This window comes from Passer domesticus, chromosome 2, assembly GCF_036417665.1.
Source record: "Passer domesticus isolate bPasDom1 chromosome 2, bPasDom1.hap1, whole genome shotgun sequence".
Taxonomy (NCBI): Eukaryota; Metazoa; Chordata; class Aves; order Passeriformes; family Passeridae; genus Passer; species Passer domesticus.
The window spans coordinates 107,070,915-107,092,343 of record NC_087475.1 but is presented as its reverse complement, the minus strand read 5'-3'; the positions used below and the strand labels follow the sequence as shown (position 1 = coordinate 107,092,343).

General features: G+C 42.4%; 1 protein-coding gene across 8 annotated transcripts in view; it reads right to left on the bottom strand.

The window, feature by feature from the left end:
• CASR (calcium sensing receptor) overlaps window positions 1-21,429 on the bottom strand; it is a 93,416-nt gene that overhangs the window by 7,386 nt on the left and 64,601 nt on the right. For all 8 annotated transcript variants that reach the window (XM_064410372.1, XM_064410374.1, XM_064410375.1 and 5 more), the window contains one exon: window positions 1,665-1,895. In XM_064410372.1, the coding sequence (XP_064266442.1) occupies window positions 1,665-1,895 (231 nt within the window). The remainder of the gene's footprint in view (window positions 1-1,664; window positions 1,896-21,429) is intronic.

Below are 21,429 nucleotides of genomic sequence, written 5' to 3'. Positions count from 1 at the left end.
CTGCCAAAAGGAATCTATCTATCTTACCTAGTCTTTAACTCATTCTTTTGCAAGTCTGCCCAATGCTCAAGTTCCTGAATGTTAAAATTACCTACATTTAAACTTTTGTTGGGGATGACAAGAGGCACAGTGAGTGAAGTACTGGCTACTCTTATTGAACAGCTGAAAAGAAATTGGAAGTATATAGACTGGAAAAAAAAGGGCTGCAGCAGACACAGAGATTGCAAACCCCTCCACTGCACAAAATTTACATACCCTGGCATTACTCTCAGCAACATCGTGTCACATTTTTAACAGTTTAGAACAGAGAATGAATAAATATTGTACTGCCAGAGAAATTTAGACCAAGAGAAAACAATCCCTCAGTTTAAGTAAAAACCAGTAAATCCTAACTGTTGGAAAAAGTGCAAGATGCATTTGCAACAACCTGAAGGAGGGATTATAATATCAGGGTTTTTTAAGTTCCACTTGAAGTCTTGTAGTTAGTGCTTAGAGACTCCAGGTGGACTTAGAAAAGCTCTGAGCTCAGTATTTCTATGGTAGTATGCTCTGTTCAATTCATGCCGCCTTCAGAGCACTCTGGACTTGAACCAGAAGTGTAGCTGGAGTAAAGGAAAGGTTGAACTCATGCTGTAACTGTAGCTAAGGCAGAAGCATTACCTGATCTGCCAGCCAATGTGAATAATCACCTGGAAGTGATTTCCCTCTTTCATTAATCAGGTGCTGGCTTAACACATTGAAACATCCCAGCAGGGCCTGACAGTGACATTTCTGAGCTAATTCTCTACTCCCTGTGTCAATTCCCAGACCACAAACCATATGCCCACGCAGTATTCCCTCTGGGAGTCAGAGTTTCTGCCTAGCTGGCTGCTGCCAGCTATAACAGCAGTTCATTTGGCTCTGGTCTGGAGATGTCTGCATCATGTTCCCATCATGTGGGTCAGACACAGCCTGGCTGCTAGTGACAAGAATTATGCTGAAAAGATTAAACATATGCAAGTCAGTGAGAAGGACTTAGGCCTGACTGAAGTCAACTGATACCTCTTGAGATCACTATTTCTCAGGCTGTGGAAGCATCCTCAAGGAGAATACAAAAAAAAAGGTAGCAAGTGCTGGCATCTTCCAATATTTGAGCACCATGTCCAAGTTAACCCAGGCAGATTGACAGGGCTTGTTCTGTTGGTTTGCAAGGTACGGGGGTGAGGAAGGCTCTGGGACTTGGTGGGTGAAGCTAGGAGAAAGAGTTGTAAATATAACTAAGAGCAAGAAGAGACACTTCTTGATACAGAGATAATGGGAATGAAAGAGATGGCTCTTTTTAGCAATGAAACTACCGAGCTCAGGTAATATTGATTTAGTCAACAACCAGACTTGGGTGATGAATTTTTCATCCCTTTTGAAACACTGCTATAAAACTCTACTGTATCTGCTTGGGCCAGGAAAAAAGGATATAATTTAAAACATTAATACCCAGGGTGAACAAATGTACAGAAGGTGAGAAGATGCTGTCTGTTATTTCAGTGTATAAGAAGGGTAAGAAAGACTATGGAGGAGACTGCGTACACAGATCCAACTATCATGAGACATATGAGGAGTGTGCAGGGCTAGTTCAAAGTTCAGCTTGTGGATCTGGAAAACATTGCTGTGAGGATTTAAGCACTTACCTCCTTAGAGAATCCACCCCACAGGATCTTGTTTTCATTGATAAAAAGCCTCTCCCCTTTCTTGGCATAAACGTTGTAGTGCCCAACCTCTTCAAAGACGACTGAGCCGTCCTCCGGAGAGAGATGCCAATTGATTATTGAGTAATTTCCTACCAGGTCCCCAAACTCATCAAAATCCACTTGCTCCCCCATGTTGTTGGTGAAATTTAAGTGTCGCAGATGCTTGAGAACCTAGAGAGAGACAGAGAGACACTGTAAATGCCTGTGTGTTACAGCCCTACCTCAGCACACATCTGCTACAGGAACAGAACTGGGAAGAATCACTACTACAAACCTTCATCTCTTCAAATCTTTTCATTGCAGCAGTAGGAGGTTTTCTGTCTCATGAACACACGGAACCTGTACAAACCTTGTAGACAACACAGGGTATTGTGGCCCTCTGGGTGGTTGGCAACCCATCTGTAACACTTACTGGATGCTACCCCATCATCCATTTAGCTTTCCTCTTTGCTCCTTTGAGTCATCTCCGCAAGCCCAGAGCTCTTTGTTAGGACCAGGGAAATGGCATCAGCCTCTCGTGTGTTTCAGTCACCCATGCATCGCTGTCACCCTGCTCTTGCAACAACTGCATGAATGCTCTCAGTTGGTATCTCTAGTCTCTGAATGACTGATCACTCAGAAACAGGAGTGCTTGAGAAACAACTCAGACTTGACTCTCAATTGAAAAAACCCAAGCCCACTGCACTTCAGTAAGAAAACAGCAACAAATCAAGCTCATTTGCCATGGCAGACCTGAAGAATTCTTAGCACTTTTTTTGGCTTCTGTCTCATGGTTGCATAGTTGAAAGTAATCACATTCTGCCTGTTCCCGGGAGTTCTTCCCTGTAATTTTCACCTCATGCCTTTAAGTGTTATATAGAATCATAAAATCATTAAGGCTGAAAATACCTCCAAGATCATCAAATCCAGCCATTAACCCAGCACTGCTCTATTCACCACCATACCATGTCCCCAGGTGCCATCTCCACGTTTTTTGAGCACTTCCAGGAATAGTGACCTAACCCCTTTTTTTGACAGCCCATTCCAATGCCTGACCACCATTTCAGTGATGATTTTTTCCCTAATATTCAATCTAAGCCTTCTCTGGCACAACTTAAGGCCATTTCCTCCCATCATGTCACTTGTTATCTGTGAGAAAAGACCAACCTCCTCCTTGCCACAACCTCCTTTTAGGGAGTTATTTACAGTGATAAGGTCCCCCTAAGCCTCCTTTTCTCCAGCTAAAGAGACCCCTCCTTCCTTCAGCTGCTCCTCATCAGGGTCTGTTTTCCAGACCCTTCACCTGCTTTGCTGCCCTTCTCTGGATGTGCTCCAGCACCTCAATGTCTGTCTTGTAGTGAAGGGCCCAGAACTGAACACAGCACTCAAGGTGTGGCCTCACCAATGCTGTATATGGGGAACAATCCCTGCCCTGCTCCTGCTGCCACACCATTGCTGATCCAGGCCAGGTGCCACTGGCCTTCTTGGCCACCTGGGCACAGCTGGCTCATGCTCAGCTGGCTCTCAGCCACTATGCTGCATGTCCCTAATCCCAGGGACAACTGCAGTTGTAAAGTTCATGGTCTAGAGAGCCTGACAAGTAGACCTAAGAAACTGCAGCATGAAAGAAAGCCTGTCCTGGCAATTGCAGTATAATTCATACACACAATGTTTCTGTTCCAAAAATAATTGCTGGTTTAGGCACTTCTCAGATTTTTCCCAAGCTCATCCATGGAATGATAAGGTGACTCTGAGGATACCTGACTGTCAGCTGCTCCTAGGCCCCAGCAGCATAGTTGCTGCTGTGCTTCTACTGCCTGTGACAGCTTGTAAGCTCAGTCTCTCTCCCACTCTCTCTCTCCCTCTCTCCCCCCTGTGAGTGCCTAAACATACAACTCTGGATGGCAAAATGTAAGAGAAGCCAAAACTAAATCAATTTGTCTGGGCAGGCAGAGTCCTCTTCACCCCACAGACAGAACAGACAATATTGTTTTGATGAATCCTCCTCACCTGGAAACACAGGGACAGGGGAACAGAATCACTTCATTAATTCCTGTCAGTTTTGCTAAATTGTCTCATTTTTCGCTGTTTCCTTTTGGGATCCTCCTAGCTCAAGCTAAAATCCCCAGAGCCACAGATACCCTCCTCCCACTGCCTGTTTCAATTCCAGCCTGAGAGAGTCTGGAAAAATCATTGTAGTACTACAAAGGATGTGACCAACAATACCTTTTCAGCTTGTGTGATGTTGATGGAAGGATATCAAAATATTGCCACAGTATTCTGTCTTTGAATAATGGGTGAGATAGAGAAAGCAGGATTTTTTTCGTCTTTCTCATCCCTGTTGTCTCTTTTTTGGAGACCAGCTCACCCATAAGGTATGCAGCTGGAATTGTCTCACCAAAGAACCAGGACCTGTCCCTGGAAGATCTCACCCTCTGATGGACACAGCAAAAGGTGTTTTGTGCTGGCACTTTGCTGTGGAGGGCTGGGGCATTGCCTGCTGGGTAAGGAAATAGGAAACTGCTCCCCTCTCATTCCCCTCATTCCTGAGGGGTACCCAGGAAGGTGCTACTTGTCCAGCTCCCTGGGGGGATGGTGAGAACAGAGCAGAAGCAGCTCTGAGGTCAGAATGGGTGACAGGGTGTACAGATCCACAGGGATCTGCTGTACTGCCTCACCTCACTCTGGCCTCATCTGCACAGGGGCTTCAGTCTTGGTCGGTTTGTACCAGATATTTTATCTGTCAGCAGTGCAGGTTCTCAGCAGGCAGCTCACATTCCTCTGCAGGTTCTGGCACCTACCACAGGGTGACAGCTGCAGTTTTGATGTCCAGATCAGGGTTGTCCTTACACTAAGCCTAATGCCACGTTTCTCCTCATTCCAGCTCAGGATGACACTCATGCAGCACTCCTGCATCCTTCTGAAGGACACCAGGATATCCTGAGTATCACTGCTGGGTTGACTCTTACCTGCACTGACAGGAGACCTTGCCCTTGCTTTGGCTGCAGTTGCTATACACACCAGGAGACAATCTTGCAAGAGCTATATTGAAGATTCTTCAGTTCAAGTCCTGCCTCTCCTGGTCAGCTGCAGCAGCAGCAGGAGGCTCACTGGCCTTAGGGTCAGCAAGATGAATGGTGGAGAAACTTCTTCATGCCCTGAATGCAATTTTTTGTTTGTTTAATTTCATAACATTCATATCAATTAGTCTGTTTCTTGGCCTTCCCTCCTGACATTAGGTTTCTTAAAAAGAATACATACCCCTGGCTTTTCGTGGGGTTTTGTAGGATTAGTTTGATAGGATCTTTCTCTTGGTCACACACACTACACCTGAGGATCCAGGTTATAAATTATTTAATGTGTGACTTGATATGTCTGTCTGACTGTAAATTCATATAAGAGCACTGATCTGCAATTAGTGTTGTCTTTCCCCCGGCAGAGTGTAACAGCTTCAGCTCTGCAACTGTAGCTAGTGGGTACAAAATGTGTATCAGTTCATGCACTAAAAGCACATGACCTGATTAAAATTCCGAATGGAAAGGCAACAGGAACAACAGAAAAAACAAAGCCTGGATTTTTTTTTTCTTTCCAGAAAACAACAAAGCTTTTCTTCAAATCTAAAGTTCTGAGGGGCAACTTGTAAAATGAACCAGCAGAACATGTTCCTTTTTTAGAGAGCAAGAAATTCCCAGGATCATATCACAAGTTCTGCTCTTTACAGGGTGAAAATGCAGTTTAATCAGACAAGGAATATATAAGCACTAAACTTTGAAAGAGGAAGTTGTAGACTCTGAATAACCCCAGAACTATTATATATTCACCGGTCTATCAACAATTAGCTAAAGGCTTTACAGTTAAAAATGTGTCACTGTGTTTTGTAACTAGAGATAGAAACATACATAGCCAGAACTCAATCCAGAAAGACCTAAAAGACCCTGCTTCAGCCAGGCCAACAGCATGTGCCAGGGGTAGGTGTATCATATCCTGGAACCAAGAGTTTATGAGAGAAGTGTTGACCTTGTGGCTTGGATACACTGTCAGCAGCTGGTGGAAACCTGTGGGGACAGCATTGTGCAGACTGCTGTCTTCAGATATTTCTTTCCGTAATTTCCCCTTCTTTTATTTTCTCTCTGTCACAGACTTCATGTTGAATTGCAGTGTCTTTTAATTAAAACACCTATTATCGGAAAGGACTTGCAAGCTGCCCTCTAGTTCACCCTCCCCTTATTCCTGGTAAAGCCATTCCCATTCATGCAGCATCCTATACTTTATCCAGGCTAAATATTCTGGGTCATGTGGTTTCCACTTTTATGGGAGGATCATAAAGCTGTACCATAAATACACTTGTATTAGACCAGGCTGGCAGCTCACCTGCCCGGGACCTCTTTGGGACTGTGGCCAAGGGCAAATACTGCAACAGGAGCACAGGGGCTGTGGTACTGCCCCTGAACACTCTCACCCATTTTGCAACTCAGTGACTTCCTGGGCCAGAGGTTTTGTTCCTGATAACCTTTGGGTGGATTTTTCTTCCACCATGTTGTACATTTGTGTTCTGCATCTGTGTGAACTGAGCCTCCTACAGCACAGAGACCTACATTTTATGAGACAAGCACCTCTTCATCCCTTTCGGAACAGAGCAGCTACAAATCTCTTTTGATTTTTATGCTTATATTCACAAAGAACTGCCATTTGCTGGTCATCTTTTCCATGCCTCTTAGGACTTTAAAATCACCTCTCTTCAGACACCTCTTTCTCAGGCTGCTGAGCCCTACCTGGTGTTGCTACATCTTGTACAGAAGCTGTTTCACTGACCCTTCTCCAAGCAGTCCCAGTTTTCTTCATCAGTTCTGTGTCCTGCAAATGATACTGAAGAGAGATGCACCCAAGGGTTGAGAAAGTGGCCCCAGGACACCTGTTTACCTGTCTGTCCCTTTCCCAGTGTGACTATTCTTAAAAGTGCATTTGCTTTTTTTGACTCCTATTCACACAAACCTGAGGAGTCCACCTAGACTTGATCAACTTCATTTGTGATAAGTCAGGTCTCATAATTTATTTTTATCCTCTGCTGACTATCTTTCAACCAACACGCACATAAGTTCTGAATTTGCTGATGTATTACCAGAAGATGCCTTCAAGAAGCCTGAGCATACTCTATGAAGAGAAGTTCCCTTATTCATACACATTCCAAAGCCTTCAAAGCAATTCAGGATGTTTGTGAGGTAGGGCTTCTCTTTAGAAAAGTCATGGTCGCTCTTTCTCAGTGTATTTTATTTTTCCTTCCGAAATTTTTAAACCCCCGTTTCTAATAATGGGCTCAATCTGGTTCTGCTAGTTCCTTGGATCTCCTCCAGAATAATTTCAGAAAATTGATCTCTTGTCTGTCAGCTTTCTAGACCTCAGGGCCTAGGATTTTTCAAGTGAGGAGATGGACACTGCAGCCAGCTCTTCTGCTACTTCATCTGTGAGTTCTGGCATGTCCCTTGGGTGAATATTGTTCACTTGCCCTGAAGTATCAAGGTTCATTTTGCTCTTGTGTTTCATAGTTTCTTCTATGGTCAGTTCAATTAGACAGATCCTCTAAAAGTCCCCCATAAATAACCAAACCTTCTTAAGTTTGTCCATGAGGCGCACACTTTTCTTCTGTCATGGCCTTACCTTGTCTTTTGCAGTGATAATCTATGGCTCAACAAACAATCCTACTCCTGAAATGTTTAAAATAGGATTTATGAGCTTTTACCCCATTTCAGGATATTGCTTATTTGCTTTTCTGGCCTGCCTTATTGTATTTGTACCTTTAATCTGCCAGAGTTTATGAATCTTCCTATTTTACTCACTGAACATAACTCAGTTATTTGAAGGATGCTGTCTCACTTTTATAAACCCTATCTAATACCTTTGTTTTGCTTTGCCAACTTCCTTCCTCCCCCTTTCCTTGAAATACAATATACACTCATTTTCTGTCACTAATATTGAGGCTGGTGCCAGGTAAAAACATCCATTCTAAATTTTGGATGCTGTCAGATAGCAGAGAATTTTGTGTGTGCTTGCATGCCCAAAGCTGAACTTTGAGCTGTCCTCTGAAGCACAAGCCACAGATGAGTTAAACATTTTGATAGCAGCTGGACTAAACAAGAGTGGCATGTCCTAAATGCTCCAATTTGTAACAAGGTAGGAGACAGATCCACAAGTTAGGAGGTTGATTGCAAAGAAAACCTAAGGCTCAGGGCTAGGAACAAGAAAATGAAGATCATGTTTGGATGAAAAGCACTGGATATAGGACAAGACCCTGCAGATGAAGGATATGTGTGGAGACAAATGTTGGGGAATGCTCAGTAACCTTGGCCGGTAATACTTGAGAAAGGTAACTGAGAGGAGCTGCACAGCATAGAGTGAGAACTTCCGCCTTGACAGACCTCCACCATGTCCCTACCAGGAAGGGGAGACCTGGTTGTGTAACACTGTGGGGAAAGCAAGAGTGAGATGCCAAGCAGTTAAAAGTTGTAGTCTTGTTAATTCCTAAATAAACATAAAATAAATGTCAGTATCCAGTTGTGCTATGAGCTGTCCTTTACTCTTTCTCAGCTGTGACAGGTCCTTAACTAGTCTCCATATACTGTGAAACGTTTAATATCCTTGGCTTATTCTGCAGTTTCTTTCTGATTGTTTCATCCCTAGGTCAAATGGTCCTGCAATGGAAGAGAACCTGGGCACATTATAGGTGTCTGCCACCACATAAAAGACAGACAATTACTCCTCCTAACACACAGTTGCAAGCAATGTTGTCTTGACAATGAACATAGATTTTCCCATGCTTAAGTTTTAATTTCTGTCTACCTATCTCTCTTCAGGCCTGTAAAACATTTCTGGACTGATAGGCACCAAATGTTTTTTTCTTTGGTTTGGTAGAGTGCCCATGCTGAGAGCAGCCAACAATACCACATCACGGCTCAGTGTGAATGAAGATGAAAAGCTGGCACCTGTCCTCAAGATGGCAAGCCTGACTTTCACTTTGCATTGCAGAGGGCCCAATCTCCTCTCTTGTTTCGGATCTCTCACCAAGCACATGGAGAAGATGCCTTCCTAATGCTGTAAGAGGCATAAGGACTCGATAGATCAGCTATTGCATTAGGCCATGGGTTATGGTGCACAGGACCTGGGTTTTGTCAGTGGTCAAATATCACAAGGAAATATGCCCAGACCAGTTCTGAAAGAGCCACTCATAAAATACTTTAAGAGAAATGTTTGAAGCAATAGTTTTTTGGTGGTTTTTTTTCTTTCTTCCTTTCACTTTCAGCTACCTATGTGTCAATCTTTGTTTACAGGCTAGCAAAACGCAAGTTTTCACTTTCTGTATCAAATCCTTAATTCCTGCTGCATTCTCTAATTTGGAATATGTTGTTCTGCCCTTTCTTTATGTAGGGCCAACACTGGGGCTCTCTGAAAGGCAGTGCTGTCATCACAACATCAACAAGTTCTGACACACAGGAACCAAACAGGCAGGAAGGTGCTGGCCTTGGCCCCTGTGTCAGTCATACCTGTTTCCAGATGCCTGAGGCAGGGCAAGATGAATTTGACCCTTCTGTCCAAAACATTCTTCTTGCCAGCAGGAGCTGAACTTTCCTTCCCCTCTATAACCTCTCCTCCTTCCTCACTGCCCTTTGTACATCAAGAAGGACAGCATGTAGTGCTGATGTTGTTTTTCAAACCAAGATGCCAACACCATTAATCTCACCTTTTTCCAAAAGCCTTTCAGAAGATAATGGAATTTTTCAGCCAGTGAAGGTTGTGATTCATTGCCTCACATCACTTGCTACATTCACAGAATCATAGAATATTCTGAGTTGGAAGGGACCCACAAGGATAATTCAAGTCCAACTCCTGGCCCTGCACAGGACACCCCAAGAATCACACATATGCCTGAGAGCATTGTCCAAATGGTTCTCGAGTTCTGTCAGGCTTGATGCTATGACCACTGCCCTGGGGAGCCTGTTCCAGTGCTCAGCCACCCTTGGAGTGAAGAACCTGTTCTTAATATCTGATCTAAACCTCCCCTGACACAGCTTCAGGCCATTCCCTTAGGTTCTATCTCTGGTGACCAGATTCCACCTAAGCTGCCTGGTGTCTATTATGAAGTCTGTATCTTAGGTGGAGAAGCTGAAAGGTACCCAGGAACAGAGCTGTGATTCTCACTGTAAATACCTCACAAAAAATTTGGATACACACATCCAGCTTCATGCACAAGGAGTGCCTGGTGTGTAGTTGGGATGCTGAGCACTTCATGCCAAAATAATGAAAACCAGTCAGCACCTACCATGCAAGGCCTGGGATGTACTCCAGGGTTAAACTGTCATGTTGGTAACAGGGCAGATGAACAGAAGGAGACACACTCTGGAAGAAGGGCTGGTATTGAAGAGAGAGGAATTGATGGTCAGCCAGAGATACACAGACAATACTCCATGGGAAATTTGGCAAGATGGGATGGACATCCCAGCTCTGGTGAAATGCTAGATCTGCATTGCATTGAAAAACAGAATGAAAGCAAGACCTCATTCAAGACTCAAGAGTAGCTGTGTGAAGCCTGAGAATAACTCAAGAACATTCAATGTTGTTATGCTTTGATAAGGACCGAATTATATCCTTGTAAAGCTGGGAAGGTCATTGGATAACACAATTAAATGTGTATGACAGAAACAATGTGCCATATGTTAGAAGTAATTATTTAAGCTATTCATAATTTTTATTGAAGAAAATTAACTAACTGCTCAAGACAAAGACCTGCTCATTATTGTAGGCAGCTCAGTAAAAACACTCTGTGCCTTGTTCAGTGGGAAGAACAAACTAAATATTAGGATATGAAAGTAAGAAAAAATAATACTGATAATGTAGCACCAGTAGTACAAGCCTCCTCTGGAAAAAGCTGTTAGTTCAAGTCATTTGGTCAGAAAAGAAGAATTAAATTAAATTAAGAGAGGTCCACAGGTGGTGATGATAGCTCTTGGACAGTCAGTGTTCCATTTCAAGAGAAATGAAAGCATGGAATTATTAAATTGTTTATGACACATGTAGTGATTTGTGGGAAAGAGGTGGTATATTCTCACAGAAGCAGAGACTCCTGTCCCTGCAAAGGCAACTGACTTTATTCAGGTCTCCAGAGAAATACAGGACATCCAGATGACACAACAAGATGTGCTGATTGTCGTATTGTAACTGATAATTGGTTCTGCTCTGCTTCTGACAAGGATGCGATGCCCAGGCAGATGGGGCTGGATCTCTCTCTGCCCCTTCCACTGACCAGTGCCCTTGAGGAGGAGCAGCACTGGTGCTGACATGGGGACCCGTGCATACATTATGTCCCTTCTTTGTGTGAGAGAAGCAGGATCGCCTGTAGAAACTTGCAGGAATTGGGAGAGCAAGGAACTCATGTGGACTGTGTTGGAAATACTTTTACTTGCTGCTCAGAGGAAGGTGAAAGGTGCTTCTCTTGTCTCATTCTATGCTGTGAGTGCTTAGTCTGTTTGGAAATTGGTGAAGCCTAGAGTTTCCCAAGACAAGGACCAGTTTTAGTTCCTGTAAATGGGCTTGGTGGGTCTGCTTATGTGGTATTCTCACCAGCAACCAAGTGACCCTGCTCTGCTGCTTAAAAACTGCAACAGCTTTGATGCTTTCTTGACAATGAAAGGTGGCAAACAAATGAGTAGCTACTATTGCAGCAGTAGAAGCAAGTAACTTAAAACAAAAATGTCAAAGGCAAGCATTTCTAAATGGGACTTGATATAAAATGGGACTAATCTGATTTGGAATCAGACTTACTACAGTACCATATTTACAAGAATGTCCAGAGAGAAACCAAAAGCCTAAACCTGGTGGATTTCATAACAGAGGCTGCACAAGTCAGGTCCAGCTGGGATACTTCAAGAAAACCCATTTGGTATTTACTGGTGGTTGCAGATGCCTCAATTCCATTGCAAACCCAAGTCTGAAATGCTTCTCAAAGACTTGTCTGGTGAGTCACAGAGGTTTCCAAAGGAATCAAGAAATGGTCTTGCAACAATTTGTCTTTGCATGGCTGCTTTTCCAGACTGATTCAGTAATCAGTTAGGAGGTTGTAGGATGCAGTAAGGATGGGACCAGGATGTTTTGTTTCCCCAAGGCCCTCCACAATTCCTGCTTGCCCTGTGCACATTTGCAGTTCTAAATGCAATTGTCCCTAGAGCACCAGTCCTGAGCCTGTACTGTGTAATGGTTAGCTGGTAGTAAACAGCACCTCACATAGGTGTGCTATGGTAGAGAATAATGATTTCACCCAGTGTGACCAAAGATTTACACAGGGAAACATGAAATCCTGTCAAACAAAATTTAGTACAAACATATTTTTTAAAGTCAAACTCAAAACTGTGACCTTCAAGTGACAGTTCTTTTTTTAACTGTAATTACTTTTTTATAGTGAGAAAAAGGGGAAACAATTCATTTTGAGTCTGTCAAAATGCTGGTTTGGACAATGATGTTTCCAATAACTGCAATTAGTGGATTTGACTAGCTTGAGAGTAGAAATGAGATGACAAAATACTTTTTTACCTCTAACAGTTTCCCTTTTTCTGTTTTAAATGAAGACCCAGTTGTATGATGGTACTTCAACATATTTGTATGGCCCAAAGCATGAAAGTGTAATAGTACTTCCCTAGAGTCCAAACAAAACCTTCCTACAGGAGTTAGGGCATCTGGAGTGGCCTCAGTCCCTGTTCAGTGCCACCCCAAACAGAATTAGTCTGATCTACTGACTGCAGTAGGTTTCTTCTGGGGAGAAATGGCTGAAGTAACTGCACCTCTTCCCTCCTTAAGTTCTGTAAGCATTAATTCTTTTCCTAGGAATCAGGACAAAAATTATGGCAGCAAAATCAAAAATAATGTCTGTGTAAAACCCCTAGATGCAGGATATAATGCTAGATAAAATCAAGGAGGCTTCTTACTAGTCTCTGCCCTGGTGTTGTACCAGCACAGGATGATGGAACTCCACAGAATGGAAAAAAATCCATGGACAAGATAGATGAAAGGACTGACTGACTGTATCCTATGCATGATAAACTCATTTTCAGTTCAAAATTTTACCTGTGCTCATTAAAATAAAAGCTCATGAATTAGAGAGTGATGATATGTTGCCATCCTCATCATATGAACAGAACTCAAAGAGCAATATTTATTATGGTGGGCTCTAAAAGCACTAATCCAGCGTGGAACATCCAAATAAGACTGAGAAGCACTGGTGTTGTACTGTCAGAAAGCAGAACATTAAAAATCCAGGAGAACAAAGAAGAAAAAAATCACCAGGCAATGTATAAGAATTTCCTTGAACATATTAAAATTGAGAGGTGTCATGTATGCCAGATCCTCACGACTGTGAGGATGAAGTAAGCTGTAAGAGACAGCTAAAGAGGATGGAATGCTAAAGAGAGAGCTGAGGAGGAGCAGGAAAGCTAAATGAATGATGTGTTAGTACCCTGGCTATCAGAAAAAATCACAGACATTCTTATCTCAAGGGCACTTGTTTTGGAGCCATAATGTGACATTAACTGAGGTAGAAAGTCCTTAAAGAGAGATTAGAGGGCAGCCTGAGCAATTTAAATTGGATTTAAAAGGCTGACAGAACCAGACAGTTCATCACAGCAGTCCATGAGCAATAAAGAGAGCACTAATACAGTAGGTTTATGATATATACATAAAAATGCCACTGGCTTTGAATGACAAAGTCAATATGCTATCAAATATTATTCCACAGCAACCCCAATCCACCTTTCTGCTACACCTGCAAGCGTAATGCATTCCCAGCACTGTGTCCAAAGTTCTGCTCAGTGTCAGCCTCTGGTGGGCTGCAACAGCTGCCAAACAGAGACAACAGTGTAAAAGGCAGAGGGAGGTTCTCTGAAACCAAAGGCTGATTAGCCTGGCATGAATCACAGGAAAAACAATGGAAAACAAGAGTTTAGGGCTGAGGAGCAATTCATACAAAACTGTAGGATGGAAACATAGTTGCTGCCACCGAGTAATATTTGAGGAATATAGATCTTCCTGAATTCAAGTTGGACTGACAGACATATCCCTTCAGAAATGAAATAGCTGAGCTTTATACTTCACGTAACATGGATCAGGAATTGTCCAACAGAGATCAACAGAGGCAGATCATCAGTTCATGGGGAATTCCTTCATCCTCAGTAAACAGCTCACTGTTTCCTAATATGTTCATCAGTACCCTAGCAGCAGCTACAAAAGTACTGCTGGCAAAATTTGCTGAAAATTCATGGATTAAGGTAATGGTAAATAATGTTCAAGAAAAAGCATTTCCCTTCAGATTGCTTTCAAACATCTGTGTTTAATACAGTGACATTCAGGCTTGTGTATCAAGGCATAAGGAATTCATGCCAGGCACAGAAAGGGTACCACCTGCTGCAAAGGATTACTGGCACCTGAATGTGACCTTTCCATTGCACGTGGTGGCAAGGAAGGCTCAGGTACCTTGTGCTCCTACAAATGAGGAAGTAATAGGAGTATGCAAATGTGGGATTTTTTTCTCTGTCTGGCTGTGCCGAGTCTGTTGAAGGAATACTGAATACGTGACAAAAAGAGGGATGAGTGAATGGACTAGGCACAGAACTAAAGCAGAAAACATACCTTATGACTAAAAGACCACTCTGTTTAAATTATCAAGGTAAGACTGACGAATAATTTGATCAATGTGCATAAATATTATATGGAGAAAAATGATGCATACCTCATCTGGACTTTTAAATCTAATAAAGCAAGCCCAAGTAAGGACCAATGAAACTAAAGGTCAGTAAATCCCAACAGGAAATCAGACATGATCTGTGACAAGAGACGTGGCCTGCCATGGATCATACTAATTAAAAAAAAAGGTCTACCAGTCAGCATGTCTTTGGGGAAAATAAATCTTGCTGAACACAAGTTTGGCTGTCAAACACAGCCTTTCAGAAATTAAATACCTAGGTTTTACATTCAATGTGAAGCAGCCTTTAGAAGGATCAAGATTACTTACTTTCCTGAACGTGGCATAAATTTACCTAATTATTTTTATAAAGAATTTCAAGCTGCATGATCATTTGGAAAGTGACTACATTTAAACATGCTGTAGGTTTCTGCTGAGGTTTTGTGGAGAGAGATGGTCTCTGGACAGAAAAAGGCATTTGAACAGGTACAATGAAACCTAATTGTCAGTGCTGCTAGATGGTATTTTGTGCTGTGTGCTGCTGTCTTTACCTACAGCCATGGCATGAAAAAAATCAGAGCCACTTAGTCTAGATTTGATGCCATTATTGCTTTGGTTGTCACTTGCAGCAAATGTAACATGGAGAAATCCATTAGGTGCAATAGCCCAGGTTGCTGTGTACTAAGGGTGAATCTATTGGCAGGAGTCCTAACTGAGTAAATGATGCTTTAATGCTCTTGGGACATCACCATACTGCACAATAACTGTTATGGTGAAGTACCTAACAGCTTAAGATAGGGCTCTTATTATTTATTAAGGTTTAATGTTAAATAATACGTAAAAAAATGGTCCTATTATTAAAGCTACTAGCAGCCCCAAAGGTTCAAGTGCTCATTGTTTTCAAGTAGTATAATTCACATATGTTGTCTTGTGTAAACAAAGTCTGATTGAAATGTTTTTTTCTGGGAGGTGTTTAATGCCATCCCTGCCCAGCTGTGCAGAGAACAGCTGTGTAGATGTGTCCCTTTACAGCCCTTTGCTGTCACTTTCTCCAAACAGCCCTTTATGGATCAGTCTCTTCAGAGCCCCAGTGAGGTCTGACACTGCATCCTGCACAGAGCACTGCTGATACTGCTTTGAGAACTGTGCTGCTCCCTAGGCCAGGAGAAAGTCATAGCTTTCCACTGGAAATTCATTCCTATTTGGAGCTGTGAGATGAACTCCTTCAATGCTTGGGTAAGCATTCTTTGTTAGAATGAGAACCAACAGATTTTGCACTCTAGGTGTCATTTCTTTTAACAGAACCATGGTAATCCATGAAACCTGAATTCAATGCTTATTTATAATCTATTCAAGAAGTACTATCCATGGGAAAAAAAGAGTCCCAAAGTCTCCTACAGTCACAGTGAGTTAACTGCACTCATGCAAGTGTTTCAGACATTCAGAGTGGGCAAGCACAGTCACGGGTCCAATCAATAGTCAGCTAATGTTCCAGGGGATTCAGTTACTGTGTCTGGGCACATGTTACACTTGGCTACTGGCTTAAATCTGATTTTTCCATCTCCTCTATCAATGTAAGTCTTGGCCAACAAAGAAATCTCATGTCAAGACTTTGATTTCTTCAGTCTTTCATGTCTTTCTTTTTACAGACTCTGAAAGGACAAAAGTTATTTCAGACAAAATATTGCTCCTAGTCCAGTTGGAAGATCACTCTTATAATTCTACAAGGCAAAAGGGTGCCCATAAAAAGTAATTTGTTCTCCTAACAAGAGTAATTTGTTCCTCCTAACCTCTGTGTGGAGCAACACCAGTCCTTAATAGTGCATAAAAGTTCACTTTGGGGATAACTAACAGTGACTGGTTAGTAAAGTGTTTGTGAAGATAGCTGACTAGCCAGAAAGAAATGAAATAATAACCTATGCTAGGGTTATCATGACTTTGAAGTTAGCTTCAACCCCATCTTGGGATAAATGGAATTTTTTTATATATCCATTTGTTTCCTCATCCCACTTTGTGAGTGCCTTTAGGAAGCTCTCAAGGTGCCCTTTGTCACCAGCTCCATTTGTGAGTAGTATCAGGAAAGGTCAGTCCTGTAAGAAATTTTACATCCTTTTGTGCAACAAAGACATGCTGTGTCTTTGTAACAGATACTGGTGTCTGAGGTCTTGGTAATTCAAGGGATAATTGTTATCTGAAGTTGTTACAGAGAGACATTGTATGGGCATTTCATGGAGCCTTCCCTAAAATTCCCACTCTAAGCTGAAAACTGACTTTTCCCCAACTGACAGAAGTACTTAATAAATGAGCTTCACAAATACAAAAAGTTCTTTTCAAATACAGCTTTTGTTGTAAAGCAGCACATAAATGACTATATGAAAGGTGACTTTTATGAAAAATTCAATGTGTTTGGGGTCAGACAAGAATACTGTGGGTTTGGTCATCAGGCAGTGTATACTACCCCAATTCAGAAGAATCTCAGCCTTTCTTTACTTAGCAATTAATAACCATAACTCCTTTGTTGTATTTGCTGCATGCAGTTCATTCACCCTCCTTCTAGCAGTCTTGTCAGGGCAATTGTTTCCCATCACATTTTCTACTGGTGAGTCCAGTTAAGTCTTTCTCCTTTTAGCTGTAGAGACATCTAAATAATCCTCCATCTATTGTCTGCTTAGTTGATGCTCTCAGCTGATGGCAAGTTGTTATCTTCAAACTGATGAAAAAGCAATTGTCTGTTATTGGCCCGGGGGAAATAGCTGTGTTTGCTCTACTGACCCCCACATTTCTGTGTGTGGCTCAAGTAGTGTCCCTCTCCATTCTGTCTCACACAACAAAGGCACACCTCTTGCCTTCTGTTCACAACAAGTACATCTCCAGTGCATTTGTAATGCAGAGTAGGCAAGGTTTTGCAGTTGCCTGACATCCAAGAGCTTCCTCTGTTTTCTTTGTGATTCCCCCCAAATTTTCCCACCAGCCGTAGCTAATAGCTGTTCTGATACTGTTTAATTCTGTATATCACAAAGCAGCTGGTTTTGAATGGTTCAGATAGGCCTCTAGTTTAATAGACACAAAATTGATTAGATAAGCCATTAGGCTCAAAGGTCTATGTCATCTAAGGCATTATTTACTTCTTTAAAGCCTTGCACAATCAACTTCCAGCCAGGCAGACACACCTAAATGTAAAGCTGGAGAAGGTGCCAGTGCATTTTTACCTCTTCACAATGCACATCACCAGCACTGAGGAAGGAACTGTTGGCTGGGAGGTGCACAAGTGGAACAAAAGAATTTAGGTGTTGCTAGATGAAGCCATTTTGTATTTGTTTTTATTTTGTGGAACAGCATATGGCAACTTTTCACTGAGTCTGAGGTCAGTCAGATTTCCAGGTATAGAATAATACACACAAGCATGTCTCTAACCTGTGAATCATTAGCACAACACATTTTTCAGCCCTTGCACTGTGCTTTGCCTTGGTGCCTAAGAGAGATCTTGCTTTTCACTCATGCCAAAGTTCAAAGCCTCCAGTGTAACAGCAACCTGCAAATTGTCTGGGAGTCAACCAAAGATGCTCTGCTCAGTGACCCTGTGGCTGCACACCTTTGCCTTCTCAGATCTCAGGCACCTAAATGGGAGCCTGTCTTCCCCATTTAATCACAATGCTTTTACTGCAAGACAAAGAGAGGTCCAGCAGCTGCTCATCAAGGATCCAAATGAATGGGCAGAAACTGAGTGACCTCAGTCTGAAGAAAAGACAGGTCTTTCATCTTCTCACACAGAAATAATATGCAGCAGGAAATATTTGCTCTGAAGGACAGATTCCCTATTAGTTTTCTCCCTATTTTTTTTTTTGCAGGACCACAGGGTGTTTGTAGTGAGAGAGGGACACCAGAGAGGCTCCTGGAAATGTTCAGAGGGGAACTGAAAAAAGAACAAATGGACTTTTTCTAGAAGTGACCACAGAAATAGCCTCATGAGCTATTTGACTAACAAAATGAAGGAACTTGAGGGACTTGAGAAATCTTATCAGGGAAGATATTAAGAAAAAAGGGCTTCAAAACCAGATTGTTAAAGCAGTTATGGAGGCCAAAAATCAGGGAATTTTGACAAAGAGGCAGCATCAGTATAGCATTTCTCAGCCTGCATCCCACCCCTTGCCATAACTTCCCACTTCCATTCTGTAGCTTATGGGAGAGGCTGTGTTTGGGTAGGCAAGTCCACAAGCCAGAGCAACACACAGAATCAGCTCTACTTGATATGGTCTCCTAAAAAGTTACAAGCCCTTAGCAGAAGAGAGTGGCCTTCTGACAGCCAGAGGTATTGGAAACCTTTATGAGGATTTTTTTTTCTGTTCTACTATTTGCACCCATGCACTTTAATTCTTAGTGCTTTTTATAAAATTTTGCTTTGCCCTGAAGTGACAGCATTTATACATTTTGTTCGGGATTGCCCTGCACCTTTTTGTTACCTGAACAAAACAGTGCAAAAAGAAGTAATTGATCTGATCTTGTTCAATATTGTGCAGGACACAACAATGGCACACGCAGACAATACTGTCTGCCCTTTGCAGCAGGCATCTTGCAAAGGTGTGCACCTCGATTATCTTTTGCCTTGCAGCAGTGCAGATTCTTAAAACAGCTCAGATCACTCAGAATAAGGGCAGCACAGGCATCCTAATAAAATCTACAATTTTCTGCAGGGTTCTGAAGTGTCAGCTGCCCCATTTTCAGACACAGGATTCTGATTCCCTGGCCAGCTCTGCATGTGGAATGAGTGGCACAGGTTTCTCCGGGCACAGCCTGGAAGTTGCCCTGCCTTCTCGCCAGCTCTGCCTGTGCTTGCATCCCTGCACACGCTGGGCAGCCAGACAGCTTTGGCTGGCCATCCCATCTCCAATGGGAATGCCCATAGCCAGCTTCAGAGGCACTGGTAAAACAAAAGGAAGCAAGACTGGTCAGGGTTTATGGTCAGGGTCTGTCACAGATCACTGACCCAGGTGGAGAAAATGAGCAAACAGTTTTTTAAAGAAGTAGCTACAAATAAGTAAGCGTGAAAGTTGGTAGTACTTGATATTTCACCTTAGGAGACAAAAATCCTGCGCTCCGAAGCTGAATCACACCTAGAGCCTTCTTAAACTATAGATGGTAAATTTTTAATAGGAGAACTTCACTCAGTTTAACCAGCTCACAGTGATTTGGGCTAGCCTGTCCATTTCAAATAAACTGACTGCTGAGGTAAAAATCCTGGGTTTATATGGACCCACACAAGCAGCCTTCACAAATTATACAGAACATATCCCCCAGAAGATTTGTGTTATAAGTACATAAAATTTGCAATCAGCAACCAACAATAAAAACCTCATATGTGATAAAAGGATAATGCCGTTGAAAGGCAACAAAATTAAATGGTACATAAATAAATTGTGGGATGTACCATTTTTGCTCCCCAGCCACTGACCCTGCTGGCAAGGGCTGCTCTGGACAGGAGCTCAGGCTAATGGAGCCACAAGTTCAGCAGGTTCACCTTATCTGTAGCACACAGCACCTGGCCAGTAATTGCACACACCGTGAGCAGCTGCCCTCCAGTCACAGCTACGGGGGCCTCCTAGCACTGTCCTTGCTCTCTTGGGTCACTTCCCATCAAGAAAAGCCTGACCTGGCTGTGAGAAAGGGAGCAGGCAGTGAACACTGGCAGAAGTACCACTGCAAATGACACTGACTTTACTAGAAAGATTTTTTTTCTGTGTGGTTCTCAGAAAATCACTCTGGAAATGCTGGAGGCTGCATGTTTGTGAGGTGAACTCATTGCTCCCAGGGCTGAGGAAATCTTCCTGAAGGTAATGAATGGCAATGCCTGGTATGAAGTAGGTGTGCACACAAATTTGGCATTTACCTGCTATTCATGTGTTTGATTTTGAAACAAAGTGAAAAAAAAATGCACAAGTAGGCTTGAAAGCCGTCATATGATGGTGGTGGTTATAAGTATAGCCTGTTCCTTTCTAGCACTCCCTGCTCCTGCCCACTGAGGTTATTCTCTACACACTCCTTGCTGATTCCCTCCTCTCAGGCAGGTATGTGTACCCAAATGCCTAGATCAGCAGGATGTTGTACATTTTGATGTGTATATCCTTCAGCACCCGACAAGCAACACAGAAACGAGAGGTCGTTCTTCTCAAGCATGGAATCTTCAACAAACACATTCTTTTACTTAACAATGGCATGAATATCCAGCTTTACTTTCCAAGCTGACAAGGCATAAAGGAATGAATTAAACTACATTTATTCTGGATCATTTTTACTGACAACAGTGAACGCTAAATCTGTCTGTGACTTGCCCATTTCTGCCAGTATTTTCCTGAAAAGCAGAATAGCTTTGAAAGACAGAAATTTTAGAGACAACCAGCAATTGCAGGATTCCTCTAAATCAGGGTCAAATCTTGCACTCATCAGCTCCGAGTAAAGTGGTTTTTATGAACCTTTTCAGGCACCTAGAGCAGTGCAAGTTTCCCATAAATGCCAAGACAAAGCCTTTTACTTTGATCTGACCGATGTTTTTGAGTTAACTGAGACTAGACAGGAACCAAACTGCAGTTCCCATATGTGAATGTAACCTGACATCTGCAGTTTGTGGCCAGGGCAGGCTTTGTTTTGGTTAGACTATCCCAAAGAGAGGAAAACACCCGTGCAAATAGGGAGGTGATCCTTTTATTCACTTGTGTTCTGATTTCAGGCATGTTTGGGTTCAAGTGTTTTGTGACAACCAGAATGAGGCAGACAGAATTTGCTACCTATTTGGCATATCATCATCAGTCCATGCTAATTGTGTTAAGAATGCAGTAGATGTTAACAGCACAAAGTGAATACCTCATTGGATAGCATGATCAAACACATAGTAAGGTAGAGAGTATTCATAAAGGATCAGAAGACAAAATGTGATCCATGTGCCAGTGGGCAGAATGCATTGAATGAATGGGTAAATGGGACTAAGTCATTAATATAATTTCATCAGTTCACAAATAC